We start from the raw sequence: 16,240 nt of genomic DNA, 5'->3' as shown, positions 1-16,240 counted from the left end.
CCCTGTTTTCCTTTCCCACTCTCTGTTCCACCACACACTAGTAATGCATACTTCTGTGCTATTGTGGCTTCATCATGTGCCCTTAACTCCTGTTGTTACTATGTAATCACTGTGTAACTTATGTAAAATGTGTAACTTGCAACTCGCTGTTCCTTACGTAAAGCCCTCTGATACCTTTGGGTCTAGCCAGCGCTATATAAAACTCAAATAGATAAATAAATTAAATTCCCCAGGATGATCTCAAGACAATAGTACAATCTGGGCGCGCAACACCCATTGGGCTCGCTGGGCTTCAGTGAACCCCCCCCCGTCGTGTGTGTCAGCCCGGGCTGACACGTCTTCGCGGGCTGGCGAGCATCTTAGGTGCAGTCGCACCTGAGTACTTAACAGGTCTTTAAAAGACCAATAATTGTAAATGAGGCTTTTGTTGTGTGTTCACCCATTCTTACAGCCACTCTGTCTGTGGTTGAAAGAATTAGCCCCCCCCCCGAAATATTTTTCAGCCCCCCCCCCCCCCGAAATTTGCTATAGTTGCCCACCTGGTACAATCCCTAGTCCTTTCTAAAGTGGGCTATGGGAACTCCATCCTAACAGGACAGCAAAAGCTCACCTAGCCCCACTAAGGTCAGTCCTTAACTTGGCCGCTCGACTCATAACTGGTGTAAAACAATTTGAACACATCACACCTACCCTCAACACTCTATTCTGGCTTCCCATGGAAGAGAGATGTATTTACAAACTGGCCTACATCACACACAAAACATTTCACTCACCTTCCTCCAACCACCTAAACAGCAAACTGGTTAAAGCAGGAAAATCCAGAACTCTGAGAAGCTCCAACTCACTTCTTGTTATCCCTCCGAAAATGAAAAAGAAAACCACTCAGTGCCAATCCAACTCTGGTAACAAACTCCATCTCCTCAACAAATACTTTACCGACCAACGTCTACTAACCTAGACTTCAATATCCTAGCGGACTCTCCTCTCTCCTGACCATTAAGGATAGGTGGTTTCTTGAATGTGTTTCTTTTTTTTTTTACCTACCCTTTACTGTTTGCCTAATTATTATGTTTTACTGATATCTTCTATGCTTCCTTAGGTCCTGCTATGTAATGCTTTTCTTTTTTTAGCTTATGTGCGTGTAAAGCGCTCTGATACCCACGGGTCAAGCTAGCGCTATATACAACTTTTAAAATAAATAAAATTAAAATAAGCCCCCTGGACTGCTTATTTATTTATTTATTTATTTATTTATTTATTTATTTTTGCGATTTTATATAGCGCTGACTTTACCCGAAGGTGTCAGAGCGCTTCACAATAGGAACAGTAATGATACATGAGGAGAAAATTATACCTCGACGCCTAGAAAGGCTCAGCAGTACGCTATGCTATTTTATTATACGCTTTATATTACGTTCTGATGCAATGATATATCATGTTTATTCATCGTATAGGGCTTTTATACTGCACTGAGCTTGTCTCAAAGCGCTGAGAAGAGGAGCGAATGGACAAGAGAGGGGAGACCACGAGTGAGGGAGGGAGGGGACAAGCAATAGAAGAAAGGGGAGACGGCAGGAGACATCTAGAGAAAGAGACGGAATGAAATAGCGCCTTGAAAACATCTGTGAAGATAAGGACGGAGCTGTGAGAGGGAGTGGCAGCGGCGCAGCAGGCGGAAGACTCGCCTCAAAGCAGGGCAAAGCGAGGTCGGACAGACAGAGGTACATGACAGGGACCCTCCCCGCGGGGCCCTGCATTGCGTGCCCGCTGAGAGCTGGGAGGGAAGGATTCTTACACTACAGGCGGTGCTGGAACTCAGGGGAGAGCGATGCTCGGGCTGGGGAGGGACAGACCATGGATGAAAGGGAGGAAGTGTGGAGGAGGCGTGCTGTGTGCCGAACGGGCAGCCATGCCTGCACTAGAGGGGAGAGGGGATTACTGTACTCAGGGGACAGCCATGCTGCTCGGACTGGGCTCTGTGGCGAGCGGTCGGCTGTGGAAGGATGGGGGCCCTTGCCTGCACTGGAAGAGGGCTGGATGCTTGCACCGGTCTCCCGGACACTGAGGGGCTTATTTACAAGCCTCTCGCGCCGCCGGTGCGTCACTTTTATTATGGGAAAAAGTGACGTACGGGCGGCGCACGAGGCTTGTAAATAAGCCCCTGAGAGCGGGAAATCAGGAAAACAAAGACACGCCGGCCAAGCCAAGCGTGGAGGAATCAAAAAGGGGGGCAGGGGGGGGGGGGGGGGGGTCGTCACAAGAGGGGGCGGTACACGTACACCCACAAACTTCGAAACACACACCGCGCGACACGGACAGGTATGAGGGTGCCGAGGCCTGGGGCACACAGGGGCGCATGCGAGACACCGAGGAAAGAAAGCAAAGTGAGAGGAAGAGAGTGAGGGGATCACGGTGCGAGAGAGGAGACAGCCGGGAGGAGCCCGAGGGAGGAGGGACAGCGGTGCGAGCACGTCCCAAAGGGGGGTCCAGGATGACATCCGGGAGGAGGGAGAAAGACAGACCGACAGACACAACGAAAGACAGACAGGCGACCCCATACAGGCACGCTGTCAAAGCATGAAGACAGACGAAAACAGGCACAAAGCAGATACTCAGACAGGCACGAAGAGAGATGGATGGATGTGCAGACTGACGGCCAAAGGCAGATGGACATGCTTATAGACAGACACATAGACCGAGAGATAAGCATGTAGGCAGGTGGGCAAATACAGGCAGGCAGACAGGCAGAAACAAACACATATATGCTGACAGACCGGCAGAGAGGCATGACAAGAGATGGCTGGGTGGCCAGACTGACAGCCACAGGCAGACAGACAGGCTTATTGACACATTGACAGAGAGACAGGCGTGGAGGCAGGACGGCAAACACAGATAGGCAGACTGACAGACAGGAACAAAGACAGACAGGTGCCCACATGCATGTAGGCAGACAGGTGGACAGCACTGGTCAAATCTAAACAGTGTAGAGAGCAGTGGGCAGGGGTCACCGAAGAGGAAGGGGAGAGGGAAACATTTGTGGAAAGAAGGGCGAGTGTGAGAGAGCTGACTCGGGGGTCAGAGAGCGATCTCAAGAGAAGTGCTTTAGAGGGCGCGAGGCACCGCACAAGTGGCGGCTTCAAGAGAGGGAGAGGTGCAGAGAAACAGACGGCATCAGAGGCGAGCGGAGGGTGGCTGCTGGGAAGCGTGCTAGTGCAGGTAGGAATGAGGCTGGGTGAGTTGAGGTGCACTTAGTGCAGGTAGGACTGAGGCTGGGTGAGGTGAAGTGAAATTAATGCCTGTAGGATGGAGGCTGGGTGAGTTCAAGTGCACTTAGTGCAGGTAGGACTGAGGATGGGTGTGGTGAAGTGAAATTAGCGCAGATAGGACTGAGGTTCAGTGAGACGAAGTGCACTTAATTCAGGTAGGAACGAGGCTGGGGAGGTGAAGTTAAATTAGTGCAGGTAGGACTGAGGCTGGGCGAGGTGAAGTGAAATTAGTGCAGGTAGGTCTGAGGTGAAGTGAGAAAAAGTGCACTTAGTGCAGATAGGAATGAGGCTCAATGAGTTGAAGTAGAGTTAGTGCAGGTAGGAATGAGGCTCGTGAGGTGAAGTGCACGTAGGTCAGATAGGACTGCGGCTGGGTGAGTTGAAGTGGTTAGTGCAGGTAGGACTGAGGCTGGGCGAGGTGAAATGCACTTAGTGCAGTGAGACTAAGGCTGGGTGAGTTTAAGTCCAGTTAGTGCAGGTAGGACTGAGGCTGGGTGATGTGAAGTGAAATTAGTGCAGGTAGGACTGAGGCTAGTGAGTTGAAGTCCACTAAGTGCCTATAGGACTGAGGCTGGGTGAGGTGAAGTGAAATTAGTGCAGGTAGGTCTGAGGTGAAGTTAGGTAAAGTGCACATAGTGCGGGTAGGAATGAGGCTTAGTGAGTTGAAGTGCAGTTAGTGCAGATAGGACAAAGGCTGGGTGAGGTGAAGTGCAGTTAGTGCAGGTAGAACTGAGGCCGGGTGAGGTGAAGTGCACTTGGTGCAAGTAGGGCTGAAGCTGAGTGAGGTGAAGTGCAGTTAGTGCAGGTAGAACTGAGGCCGGGTGAGGTGAAGTGCACTTGGTGCAAGTAGGGCTGAGGCTGAGTGAGTTAAGTGCAGGTAGTGTAGGGTAGAACTGAGGCTGGGTGCAGTAAAGTGCAGTTAATGCAGGTAGGATTTAGGCTGGGTGCAGTTAGTGCAGGTGGGACAAAGGCTGGGTGAGGTGAAGTGCAGTTAATGCAGGTAGGACTGAGGCTGGGTGCAGTGAATTGCAGTTAATGCAGGTAGGACTTAGGCTGGGAGAAATGCAGTTAATGCAGGTAGAACTGAGGCTGGGTTAGATAAAGTGCAGTTAGAGTTAGTGCAGGGTGGGATTGAGGTTGTGTGAGGTGAAGTGCAGTTAGAGAAGTGTGGCACAATGGTTAGAGCGGCAGACCCTGATGCAGAGGTCTAACCCGGGACCAGGGTTCAATTCCCCGCCTTGGCGGGTCTTGGGCTCAAAATTCCACGGACCTGATAATTCTCGCCTCGGTGCCTATTCCAATCATGGAGTCCCACTCTGCAACTCTGGGCAATAGCTTGCTTAATCTCCACAATGGCCCCCACAACGCTAAGGATGCCTGGCCTTCACCTTGGGGGTGCCCAGGAGTGGACGCCTCACAGGGAAAGCCAGGGCGGGTTCCACAGCGGTATTCGTACAAGCGCCTTGAGACCCTTGCGGGTGAGTAGTGCGCTATACAAGTATCAATTTACATTTACAGTTAGCGCAGGGTAGTGCTGAGGCTGGGTGACGTGAAGTGCAGTTAATGCAGGTAGGACAAAGGCTAGTTGAGGTGAAGTGCAGTTAGTGCAGGTAGGACTGAGGCTGGGTGTAGTGAAGTGCAGTTAGTGCAGGTAGGACAAAGGCTGAGCGAGGTGACGTGCAGTTAATGCAGGTAGGTCTGTGGCTGGGTGAGGTAAAGTGCAGGTAGGATGGAGGCTGGGTGAGGTGAAGTGCAGTTAGTGCAGGTAGGTCTGCGGCTGGCTGAGGTAAAGTGCAGGTAGGATGGAGGCTGGGTGAGGTTAAGTGCAGTTAGTGCAGGTAGGACTGAGGCTGGGTGCAGTGAAGTGCAGTTAGTACAGGGTAGGATAATGAAGAAAGATTAGGACTGAGGCCGGTTTGTCAAGCTGGTGTGCAGTTCTGTCATCATGTCCTTGTGGCACTGTGGTTAGTTCCAGACTTCAGCAGACGAGACCCTTGGATGTGCTGCCTCAGGCTCCGACATGTCTTTAAGTGCATTTCATGTTTACGTTGCTATTTGGTATTTCTCTTCTTTTTTGTTTCCTGTTTTTGCCTTTTTGTATTTCTTTCTTCTGTTCTTCTGTTTTTCTTTCGTATTGCTGCATCGCTCTTCATTTTGCCTTGGTTTGTAATTGTTTTCTTCATTCATGTCTTCCTCCTTCGCCCCCTCCCTCCCACTCCTCCCTCTTAGCAGGCGCTCTGGAATCAGCCCCTGCAGATGTGGGATGGGAGGCTCCCAGCTGTGTGAGGGGGCAGCCAGCCCTCCAAGCCCTGGCGCGGAGAACAACAACACCAGCACCTCAGAGGGGGACCGGAGGCAGCCGAGCAGCTGAGCTCCGCGGACAGCGCCGCTTTCCAACAGCTGGAGCCGGGCTACCCCACATCAGGGCGGGGAAGCCCTCCGTGACTTAGCCGTCCGCACCGCAGCACGCCGCCGCCCAGAGAGCGCGGTCAGCGCACCACTCCTTCCTTGTGCTAAAATAAAACACCAACTCCCGGGACGCTCCCACCACCGCACCAGCCAAACACAACTTCACGTCTGCAGAGCCACGGACGGGCAGCATCTGGGGAGCTCCGCACCCCAGCCCTGGAAGATGTTCACATCCGACCCCTGGGCCACCTGATCCTTCGGAAGAAACGGAATACAATCTCATGGTCTTAGAACGACAGCTGAGAACAACCACCAGAGCTTAATTGAACAAAGGGCTCTGTACTGTTCACCAAGACAATGAAGACAACCTCCTGTCCTTCTGAATTTCACTCAACAGATTGAAAGAAACTGAAAAGGACTGCGTGGTTTTCAGGAAGAAGTTGTTTAAAGTCACATGCTCTTCAGAAATACATTAAAAGCACCAGCCTGCTCGTAAAAAGAAAGCTGGAAACAACCACTGGAATGCAAGTAGTAAACAACCACATGTGTTCTTTAAGAATCTCCAGGTACCCACTGAGTCTTCAGAAAGAAACAGCAAGCAACCTCCATCATTTCAGAACGAGACTGAGAACCACCACAAGATCTTTAGAAAGAAGGTGAAAGGAACCACATGGCAAACATTAAGGATCTGAAATCAACCACTACACACTAATCAACCTTCAGAAATACACTGAAGACAAACTCCTGCACTTTAGAAAGAAGCGGACAGCACTGAAACTAACTGTGTGGTCTTCAGGAATGAACTGCTCAAATCTGGTCTTTAGAAAGAAACCCAACACACCCTGACTTTTTGAAAGAAACTTCCACAACCACACACAACTAAAGCGCTTGCGGAAATACATTGAAAACAACAACAGGTTGTTCATGAGAAACCTTGAAACGACCACTTCGTCTTCAAAAGCAAACTATCTGTAACAATTTGGCTTTACAAGATCTTCAGAAAGAAACTTAAAACAACCACCTGGTGTGCATAATGAAGGTAAATACAATCACCTGGTCTTAAGAAAGAAACTGACAACTGTCACTTGGTCTGCAAGAATAAAGTACAGATAACCACTTCACCTTTAGGAAGAAACTGAAAACACCCACCTGGTCTTCAGAAAGAGAATGATTACAACCACTTGGCCTTCTGAACGACACTTATAATAACCACCTGTCCTTTGGGAAAAGACTGAAAACAACCAAGTGTTCTTCAGAAAAATACTGAACAACATAACATGATGGATTGGGAAAAGAAAACATAAAAGCATCAATAACCTTGAGCACCAGCAGAAAGTGAAAACAAGCCCCTGGTCCTAAAGCTGGTTGTCCTTGGGGAGGATGGGTCGCCACTGTTGTACAGGTCCTTCTTGGGGCGGGCACCGGAGCAGTGGCGAGACTGCGATCCTGCGGCCAATGCTGGTGCTCTGCACGCTGCTGTGGCCAGCATCCACCACACCCACGCCAACACCGCCGGACGAGAGCGGGGAGGTAGTGGTAAGTGCTGCATGCACCTCTCTTACAGTTACCTGTTTTCATTCAAATAAATTCCCTGCGTACATTGAGATTCAAAAAGAACGCAAATAACTTAAGAGAATTAGTGCCACCTGCTCCTTGACTATGTGACCTCGGTACGAGTTGTGCAGAACATGTTTCTAGAAGATTTCCTGTGTAAATACCAATCTGCACTATCATAATTTGTACCACATAAGATTGTGCACCCGGTAATACCGCACACGGTAACTGCACCTGCTTCTCCAATCACGTATTATATCCACCGGCTAACCAGTGACAATAAAATAACTGGATGACGGATCATTCTGGGTGCCGGATGCTTTTCCCCATCCAGAACCAAAGAATCCTAATTGCCCAATAATTGTTTGTAAATCCACCGACATTGGTAATACTGGCGCATTCACAAATAAGCCCTAAACATAGAGAAGTTACACTACTGCGTTTATTATAAACAGACACAAGATGATGGAGAAAACCAGACAAACACAACAAAAAACACACAATGATATAAGATCAAACCACAGACTTTTCTATCCTGTTTATGACCCTTCTCTTACATTTTTGGCATTCTTAGGGGTAGTGATAAGAACGCGTGCGGGTGTGATTGACGGCTACAGACCTCAGAGCTCCAGCAATGGAAACCCAGCCTGGAAGAGTGAGCTCTATTGAGGTCATATTTCGGACCACAATGAGCCCTCGGCCTGAACCTACCTCTGAGAGGGCTGGCCTCGTGGTGGAAGGACATTCCAGCCAGGAGCTAGTGCATCTGACAGGTGTGGCCTAGTGGTGGGAGGAAATGTCAGTAAGGAGCCAGTTGCCCTGCAACTGTGGCCTAGTGGCGGAAAGGTATGCCAGTAAGGACCCGGGGGCTTTGGGAGATGGGACCTAGTGGTGGGAGACGTGTCAGTAAGGAGCCAGGGGCTTTGGGAGATGAGACCTAGTGGTGGCAGGACATGTCAGTAAGGATCTAGGAGAGCTACAGGTGTGGCCTAGTGGTGGTGCGACATGCTAGTAAGGAACCGCAGGCTTTGAGAGGTGTGGCCTATTAGCGGGATAACATGGCAGTAAGTAGCTGAAGGCGAGTGGTGGTAGGACGTTATATAAAGGGGCCAGGGGTCTATTTTTTGTGGCCTAGTGGTGGAAGGACATGCTAGTAAGGAGCCGTTAGTCGTGAGCCCAGCTTTGTGAGGAGAGGTCTAATGGTGTCTGGACAGCTCAGTAAGGAGCTTGTGCCTCTGACCTCAGCTCTAGGAGGTGACACCTAGTAGTGGCAGCACTTGTCAGTAAGGAGACCTGGCTTTGAAGAGGTGAGGCCTAGTAGTGAAACCACATGTCAGTAAGAAGCCCTAAGCTCTGACCGCAGCACTAAGAGGTGAGGCTTAGTGGAAAATGAGGTCTGGTACTAAAGATCCTGGAACTGTGACCCTAGTGGTGGTAGGACATGTCAGTAAGGAGCCATCGGCTCTGAGAGGTGTGGCCCAGGGGGGGTAGGAGATGTGAGTAGGAGCCCTGCGGTGTGTCCAAGGGGTGGTAGGAGATGTGAGTAGGAGCCCTGCGGTGTGTCCAAGGGGTGGTAGGAGATGTGAGTAGGAGCCCTGCGGTGTGTCCTAGGGGTGGTAGGAGATGTGAGTATGAGCCCTGCGGTGTGTGTCCTACGGGTGGTAGGAGATGTGAGTAGGAGCCCGGCGGTGTGTCCTAAGGGTGGTAGGAGATGTGAGTAGGAGCCCTGTGGTGTGTCCAAGGGGTGGTAGGAGATGTGAGTAGGAGCCCTGCGGTGTGTCCTAGGGGTGGTAGGAGATGTGAGTAGGAGCCCTGCGGTGTGTCCAAGGGGTGGTAGGAGATGTGAGTAGGAGCCCTGTGGTGTGTCCAAGGGGTGGTAGGAGATGTGAGTAGGAGCCCTGCGGTGTGTCCTAGGGGTGGTAGGAGATGTGAGTAGGAGCCCTGCGGTGTGTCCAAGGGGTGGTAGGAGATGTGAGTAGGAGCCCTGCGGTGTGTCCTAGGGGTGGTAGGAGATGTGAGTAGGAGCCGTGCGGTGTGTCCAAGGGGTGGTAGGAGATGTGAGTAGGAGCCATGTAGTGTTGTGGTAGTAAGTGAGAAGAAGCCCTGCAGTGTGTCCTAGGGGTGGTAGGAGATGTGAATAGGAGCCCTGAGGTGTGTCCTAGGGGTGGTAGGAGATGTGAGTAGGAGCCCTGTGGTGTGTCCTAGGGGTGTAGGAGATGTGAGTAGGAGTCCTGCGGCGTGTCCTAGGGGTGGTAGGAGATGTGAATTGGAGCCCTGCGGTGTGTCCTAGGGGTGGTAGGACGTGAGTAGGAGCCCTGCGGTGTGTCCTAGGGCTGGTAGGACGTGAGTAGGAGCCCTGCGGTGTGTCCTAGGGGTGGTAAGAGATGTGAGAAGAAGCCCTGCAGTGTGTCCTAGGGGTGGTAGGAGATGTGAATAGGAGCCCTGAGGTGTGTCCTAGGGGTGGTAGGACGTCAGTAGGAGCCATTGCGGTGTGTCCTAGGGGTGGTAGGAGATGTGAAATGGAGCCCTGCGGTGTGCCATAGGGGTGGTAGGACGTGAGTAGGAGCCCTGTGATGTGTCCTAGGGCTGGTAGGACGTGAGTAGGAGCCCTGTGGTGTGTCCTAGGGGTGGTAGGACGTGAGTAGGAGCCCTGCGGTGTGTCCTAGGGCTGGTAGGACGTGAGTAGGAGCCCTGTGGTGTGTCCTAGGGCTGGTAGGACGTGAGTAGGAGCCCTGTGGTGTGTCCAAGGGGTGGTAGGAGATGTGAGTAGGAGCCCTGCGGTGTGTCCTAGGGGTGGTAGGAGATGTGAGTAGGAGCCGTGCGGTGTGTCCAAGGGGTGGTAGGAGATGTGAGTAGGAGCCATGTAGTGTTGTGGTAGTAAGTGAGAAGAAGCCCTGCAGTGTGTCCTAGGGGTGGTAGGAGATGTGAATAGGAGCCCTTAGGTGTGTCCTAGGGGTGGTAGGACGTGAGTAGGAGCCCTGTGATGTGTCCTAGGGCTGGTAGGACGTGAGTAGGAGCCCTGTGGTGTGTCCTAGGGGTGGTAGGAGATGTGAATTGGAGCCCTGCGGTGTGCCATAGGGGTGGTAGGACGTGAGTAGGAGCCCTGTGATGTGTCCTAGGGCTGGTAGGACGTGAGTAGGAGCCCTGTGGTGTGTCCTAGGGGTGGTAGAACGTGAGTAAGAGCCCTTTGGTGTGTCCTAGGGCTGGTAGGACGTGAGTAGGAGCCCTGTGGTGTGTCCTAGGGGTGGTAGGACGTGAGTAGGAGCCCTGTGGTGTGTCCTAGGGGTGGTAGGACGTGAGTAGGAGCCCTGCGGTGTGTCCTAGGGCTGGTAGGACGTGAGTAGGAGCCCTGCGGTGTGTCCTAGGGGTGGTAAGAGATGTGAATAGGAGCCCTGAGGTGTGTCCTAGGGGTGGTAGGACGTCAGTAGGAGTCCTTGTGGTGTGTCCTAGGGGTGGTAGGAGATGTGAAATGGAGCCCTGCGGTGTGCCATAGGGGTGGTAGGACGTGAGTAGGAGCCCTGTGATGTGTCCTAGGGCTGGCAGGACGTGAGTAGGAGCCCTGCGGTGTGTCCTAGGGGTGGTAGGAGATGTGAGTAGGAGCCCTGTGGTGTGTCCTAAGGGTGGTAAGACGTGAGTAGGAGCCCTGCGGTGTGTCCTAGGGGTGGTAGGAGATGTGAGTAGGAGCCCTGCCGTGTGTCCTAGGGGTGGTAGGAGATGTGAGTAGGAGTCCTGCGGTGTGTCCCAAGGGTGGTAGGAGATGTGAGTAGGAGCCGTGCGCTGTGTGCTAGGGGTGGTCGGACGTGAGTAGGTGTCCTGAGGTGTGTCCTAGGGATGGTAGGACGTGAGTAGGTGTCCTGAGGTGTGTCCTAGGGGTGGTAAGATGTGAGTAGGTGTCGTGAGGTGTGTCTAGGGGTGGGAGGACGTGAGTAGGTGTCCTGAGGTATGGCCTGGTGGTGGGAGGGCATTCCAGTGAGGAGCCCCGTGGCTCTGGACCTCTGAGCTGATGGCTGGTGTTGTCAGCCCCTGTGGGGCAGTAGGGTTGCGTGGGCCCTGGTTCCTTCTCTGTAAGATCAGGTCTAGTGTGGGCCAGCACGTGTCTGGCAGCAAAGGAGCTTGAGGTAATGTATCAACCAATGAGAGACACTTGTGGAGCCTGGGCAGGGTCTCTGGGCTCGTGTCCCAGCCCTAGAGCTTTATAGCGTAGAGATCAGGAGGGACACAGGCTGCTGCCTTTAGCCCCAGCTCTGTGACAAGAGACGCTTTACTAGGCGCAGACCTGGGCCTCATAACGTCTGCCGTCTCATCACCTCCAGAGCCCATGGGGTCTCCAGTTGAACCCTTGCGTACTAGATTCATTCACTATTTGTGTCTGCACAGCCTCAGGTCCTCCATGCATCCAGCGCTGTGTACTTGCGGACAGGGTTTCAAGCGCTACTCCAGGGACTCATCCCACGACCGGTGCCAGACTGAGCTTCTAGTGCTGGAGGTGGTGGTGGGGGATGGGGGAGAGGCTTGGTGTGTTAAACATGCCCACCTCTAGCTGCATTGATTCCACGTTTGGCATTTGAATATCTGAGACAGTTCTCTTCAAGTACCGTCTCATTATAGTGCAGCATTGTGCCTCCCTCCAATGCAAAAACAACAACTGATGTACAGAATGCAGAACAATGTCATACATTCACCCCACTACAGAGATCTGGGCCTAAATCCATCGTTTTTTTGCTCACCATACCCAGTTTGAACCCAGCCATATGGAAAACAGTCTTTACCCTGTGCAAAATGGGAACAGTCCAGCCCGAACTGCCATGCCAGGTACTCCCTGTGAATAGGAGCCCTGAGGTGTGTCCTAGGGGTGGTAGGACGTCAGTAGGAGTCCTTGCGGTGTGCCAGGCTAAGTCCTAGCGGGACTGGAAACGAGCATCCTAGGACCTGTTTGGGGTTTTCACCCCTCATCATCCAGGATAGCTTGATTCAAGTGGCATGGAGAGCACGGGACTCACGTCTGAGCATACCCGTCCCACTCGCGGTGACAAATGCAAAAACCACAGTTGATGGACAGAATGCAGAACAATGTCATACATTCACCCCAGTACAGAGATCTGGGCCTAAATCCATCGTTTTTTTTGCTCACCATGCCATTCCAGTTTGAACACAGCCATATGCAAATCAGTCTTGACCCTTCACCCCATGGGAGCAGTCCAGCCCGAACTGCCAAGCCAGGTCCTTCCTAGACTGGAAACAAGCATCTCAGGACCCATTGCGGGCCCTCCAGAGCAATTAATCCACCCCCTGTGACCAAGCACACACCCGCTTCTTACCTACCCTCTACTCTTAGAGGGTGGATCCAGTTAGATTGTCTCCTACCCCCCCCTGTTATGTACCCCGCTTCCCTTCTCTCCCTTTAATTCTGTGCCCTTAATCTGGGCTGTCCAATCCACTGTTGCAAACCCTTGTTCGTGCACAGCGCCAGGTTGCTTTGTAGCTATGTTGGCGCTATATAAGTCACAACCCCACTTATACGGATTTTGAATAGATCGCCAACCACCAGTTTCTTGGCCTTCCGGTCCTGTTGGGACTCACAGGGTAATGGTTTGTTTGCGGTATTTTGGGGTTGTCAAAGGCGGGGGCTCTGCAGAGGGGGGAAGGAAGGTCTTCTAGCTGTGACCGTATGGAAACATTTAGATATGTCACTAGTGAGTTCTCCTTATGAAGGGTGATAGTGGTGGGTTGAGGGTATTCAGGTGCATGTGAGCCAGTGGATTGTCCCAGCGGAGGGGCCTCTGAAGGAATGATCAGCTCTTCCTCCTCCTACCTTCAAACTCTTGCATGCCCATCATTCGGTGGCTTGCTGTCTAGCCAGTTTGAGAGCAGTCTGGAGTCTTTGGGTGAATGTTTATTATATCTTCCTGTTGTCTCTTTCCTCCAATGTCTTTCTCTGCATATACAAACTCTCTTCGGAGATGTTTCCTGCCTCAGGGCCCCCCTTTCAGTCTTTGACCTTTCTATGGATGCCCACCTGTGCACGCCATCTTGTCCTCACATGCATGTTTCCTTCCTGTAGTCTTACCACTCCCTCCCTCCCTCCTGTCTTGTGTCAGCTGCACTGAAGACATCTCTTTTTTTCTGCTGGGCGCACCTCTCCACTCTCCCCTTTGCTGTCTTAGGCCATTTAGTGGGGAGATTTGAAATATTATCATCTGTACCCCACAGTGTATGTTTATTTGTTTAGCTTTTTGAAAAGTGTGGCTTCTTCTCACAGCATATTGGAGCAATTTGTACATTGTTTAGGCAAAATAAGGGTTGTGGTACACCTTCGTAGACTCTTGTGAGGGGGGAACTGAAGGAGACACAAAGGGGCATATTTACGAGGCCCTTGTGGTGGCGATAGGTGCTTCGCCTTTGGCTTAACGCTGCCTTGTATATAAGGCACCCATTCATGCTGTATTCAGCGTGAAAGGGGAGGGCAATGGGTGTTGCGGTGAGCAGGGAAAACCTGTGAAACGAGGAGAAACACTTTATTTCTCTTCGTTTTTGCTATGTGTGCTCGCACAAGGCGGCACATATAGAAACAGAAAATTGCCATTGATTGTGTATGTGCAGGAAGGTGCCCCTTCCTGCACATAAACAATACAAAAATATGAAGTTTTGCAACTTCCATGTGTGCTGCATTGCACACATAGAAGTTTAAAAACACCATAAATGATTGTTTATGTGCAGGAAGGCACACCTTCCTGCACATAAACAATAATTCCCCCCAATGCAGGCACCCTTGCACTATGGTGTAAGGATGCCTGTGTTGGCTCTAGGCAGCTAAACTCAGTGCCAGCGCTAAGGGAAACTCAGGGGTTCGCCACATTTTTGTGAATACGGCGCATCCCTTCGTTGTCATAATGGAGAAGCGTGTCGTTATCAATGTTTGCTTAACGCCACTCTCCATTCTGTTGTAAATATGCCCCAAAGAGTGTCATGCAGATTCTAAGATTCAGAGGAAGAGACACAGCTGAAGACAATAGCACATCACAGAGAAACCGTAAAGAGTTTAATCCTTATCAGTGGGAAAATGAAAGACATTTGTACATCCCACAGATTCCAGAGACATAGGGCCCGAGTCACAGAATGAACTTAAGACTCAATCCTAAATTTACTACTATTTTGGTATTCACAGAATGCACTTACTACATTTGGCATTCACAGAATGAACTTACTACTTTTGATATTCACAGAAGTTAGGATTTTGTCTTAAGACAACCTTAGACAGACTTAAGACAGATTTAAGAGAAAATCCCAACTTCTGTGAATACCAAAAGTAGTAAGTTCATTCTGTGAATGCCAAAAGTAGTAAGTGCATTCTGTGAATACCGAAATAGTAGTAAGTTTAGGATTGAGTCTTAAGTTCATTCTGTGAATCGGGCCCATAGAATGCACACTTTTAAATCCCTGTGAAAGGCGTAGCTGTGCATCTAGCTACCTTGAGTATTATCACACCGAGATTACTCAAGATACTGAAAATTACAATTCAAAATGGAAATTATATTCTGGTAAAAGCACCCGAGAACCATATTAATACTAATCGGGAGGTGATCAGGGTAGCTTCAGGAATAGATGCTTGAAAGCTCAGCCATTTGCAAAGCCGTACTGGTCACCTTTCTATTGCTTATTGCTATATTTGGGTATTAAACTGGTTCTAATGAGGTGCAACCAATGCCCAGAGGGTGTTATCAAGTTTAAAATGACCAAACAAGGAAAGAGAGGACGATTGAAACATTTATCACACTGCTCCTAATTCCGATTTATGCAGGAAAAGGAGTTGGCACGCGCGTCAGTGTTTAACGGCCATCTCGTAAATAGGGCCAGTGCACTTAATGGAATTACAACTGTGTCTGGAAAATTGGCATTGAAAGATTTCACATAAAACCATTTCCACGACGTAATTGGCATTAGTGGTCGATGTGCATTAACAAAAGTATGGGACCTGTGATGCTGCAAGCAAAGGGGCGGAGTGAGTCAGTGTGGGGGCATGGTCAAAGGTGTGGCCCAAAAATATTCTGTACATTTTCGGCCTTTCATCTTCAGGTAACTACATATAAAAACAATGCATAGATTAAATGAAAACTAAATGCAAGTTACAGAAAGCACTGTGAACTTTTAAAGTCAATATTTTAAACTTGCAAATCACCCAGTATACGACAGGTTGCTAAAAAATTTGCACAAATGTTTAAGATATAAAAAGTTAGATTTTAGTAATACTCAGACTGTACGTAGTGTACTTATTTTTTATAACCGTCCTTTAAAAGCGCACACTTTACAGCTCAGCTGGTAACTGCTTTACAATACCAATCAAAAAGAATAACTCTGCATCACCAGGAAGCCTCAGGTGATTTTTCTAACCTTCCTTTACGTTTGCAGATTGACGAGTTGCACCCATTTATATTTCTTTCAGGGAATCAGACACCCTGGCAAGAAGGCTTGTTTAGCTGTCTGCCGCTCCCTTGGTTTCCTAGCACAGGATAATCCCTGAATGACACTTTAACTGAAGCTTTTCATCTCTCGGAATTAACCATCTTGGGACGGTTGTCTTCTCACAACAAGCACTTACAATGCAATAGGTTTTGCATTTGCGAGAGTTTAAGCTATTGGCATTGTAAATGACAATGCATTTTATTTATCTGTTTTGATAATTAACACATAAATAAAAGGTATTGTCATTTACAAAGCCAATAATTCAAACCCCTATAAATCTGAGACCTATTTCATTAAAAAAAGCGGCTGCCATTGTCCCGATCTGCTTGGACACTGAAAGCGTGCATGGTGCACTTAATGTTGCAGGAAAGCATGTCTTGCCTGCAGTAAGAGAAACACATTACAGAAAATAGTGCTTACAGACTACCGAAGTAAAAGGGCCAGTCTTCATGGGAGGTAACAAATGAAGACAAAGTGGTACTAAGGAGGGACTAACATTCCTATTAACGAATTAGAAGCCAGCGTTTTCGAAGGACATTAATACAAGCCAA

General features: G+C 50.0%; 1 protein-coding gene across 1 annotated transcript in view; it reads left to right on the top strand.

Moving 5' to 3' along the window:
* Positions 1-1,660: 1,660 nt before the first annotated feature.
* LOC147663429 (matrix metalloproteinase-17-like) overlaps positions 1,661-16,240 on the top strand; it is a gene marked incomplete at its 3' end in the record, with an annotated part of 67,971 nt that continues 53,391 nt past the window's right edge. Inside the window, exons 1-2 of the mRNA XM_086950459.1 lie at positions 1,661-1,721; positions 5,496-7,211. Of these exons, the coding sequence (XP_086806585.1) occupies positions 7,056-7,211 (156 nt within the window). The remainder of the gene's footprint in view (positions 1,722-5,495; positions 7,212-16,240) is intronic.

Source organism: Lissotriton vulgaris, unplaced genomic scaffold (genome assembly GCF_964263255.1).
Source record: "Lissotriton vulgaris unplaced genomic scaffold, aLisVul1.2 SCAFFOLD_336, whole genome shotgun sequence".
In the NCBI taxonomy this organism is placed as follows: Eukaryota; Metazoa; Chordata; class Amphibia; order Caudata; family Salamandridae; genus Lissotriton; species Lissotriton vulgaris.
The sequence above is the reverse complement of the archived record's forward strand: the minus strand, read 5'-3'. Positions and strand labels throughout refer to the sequence as shown.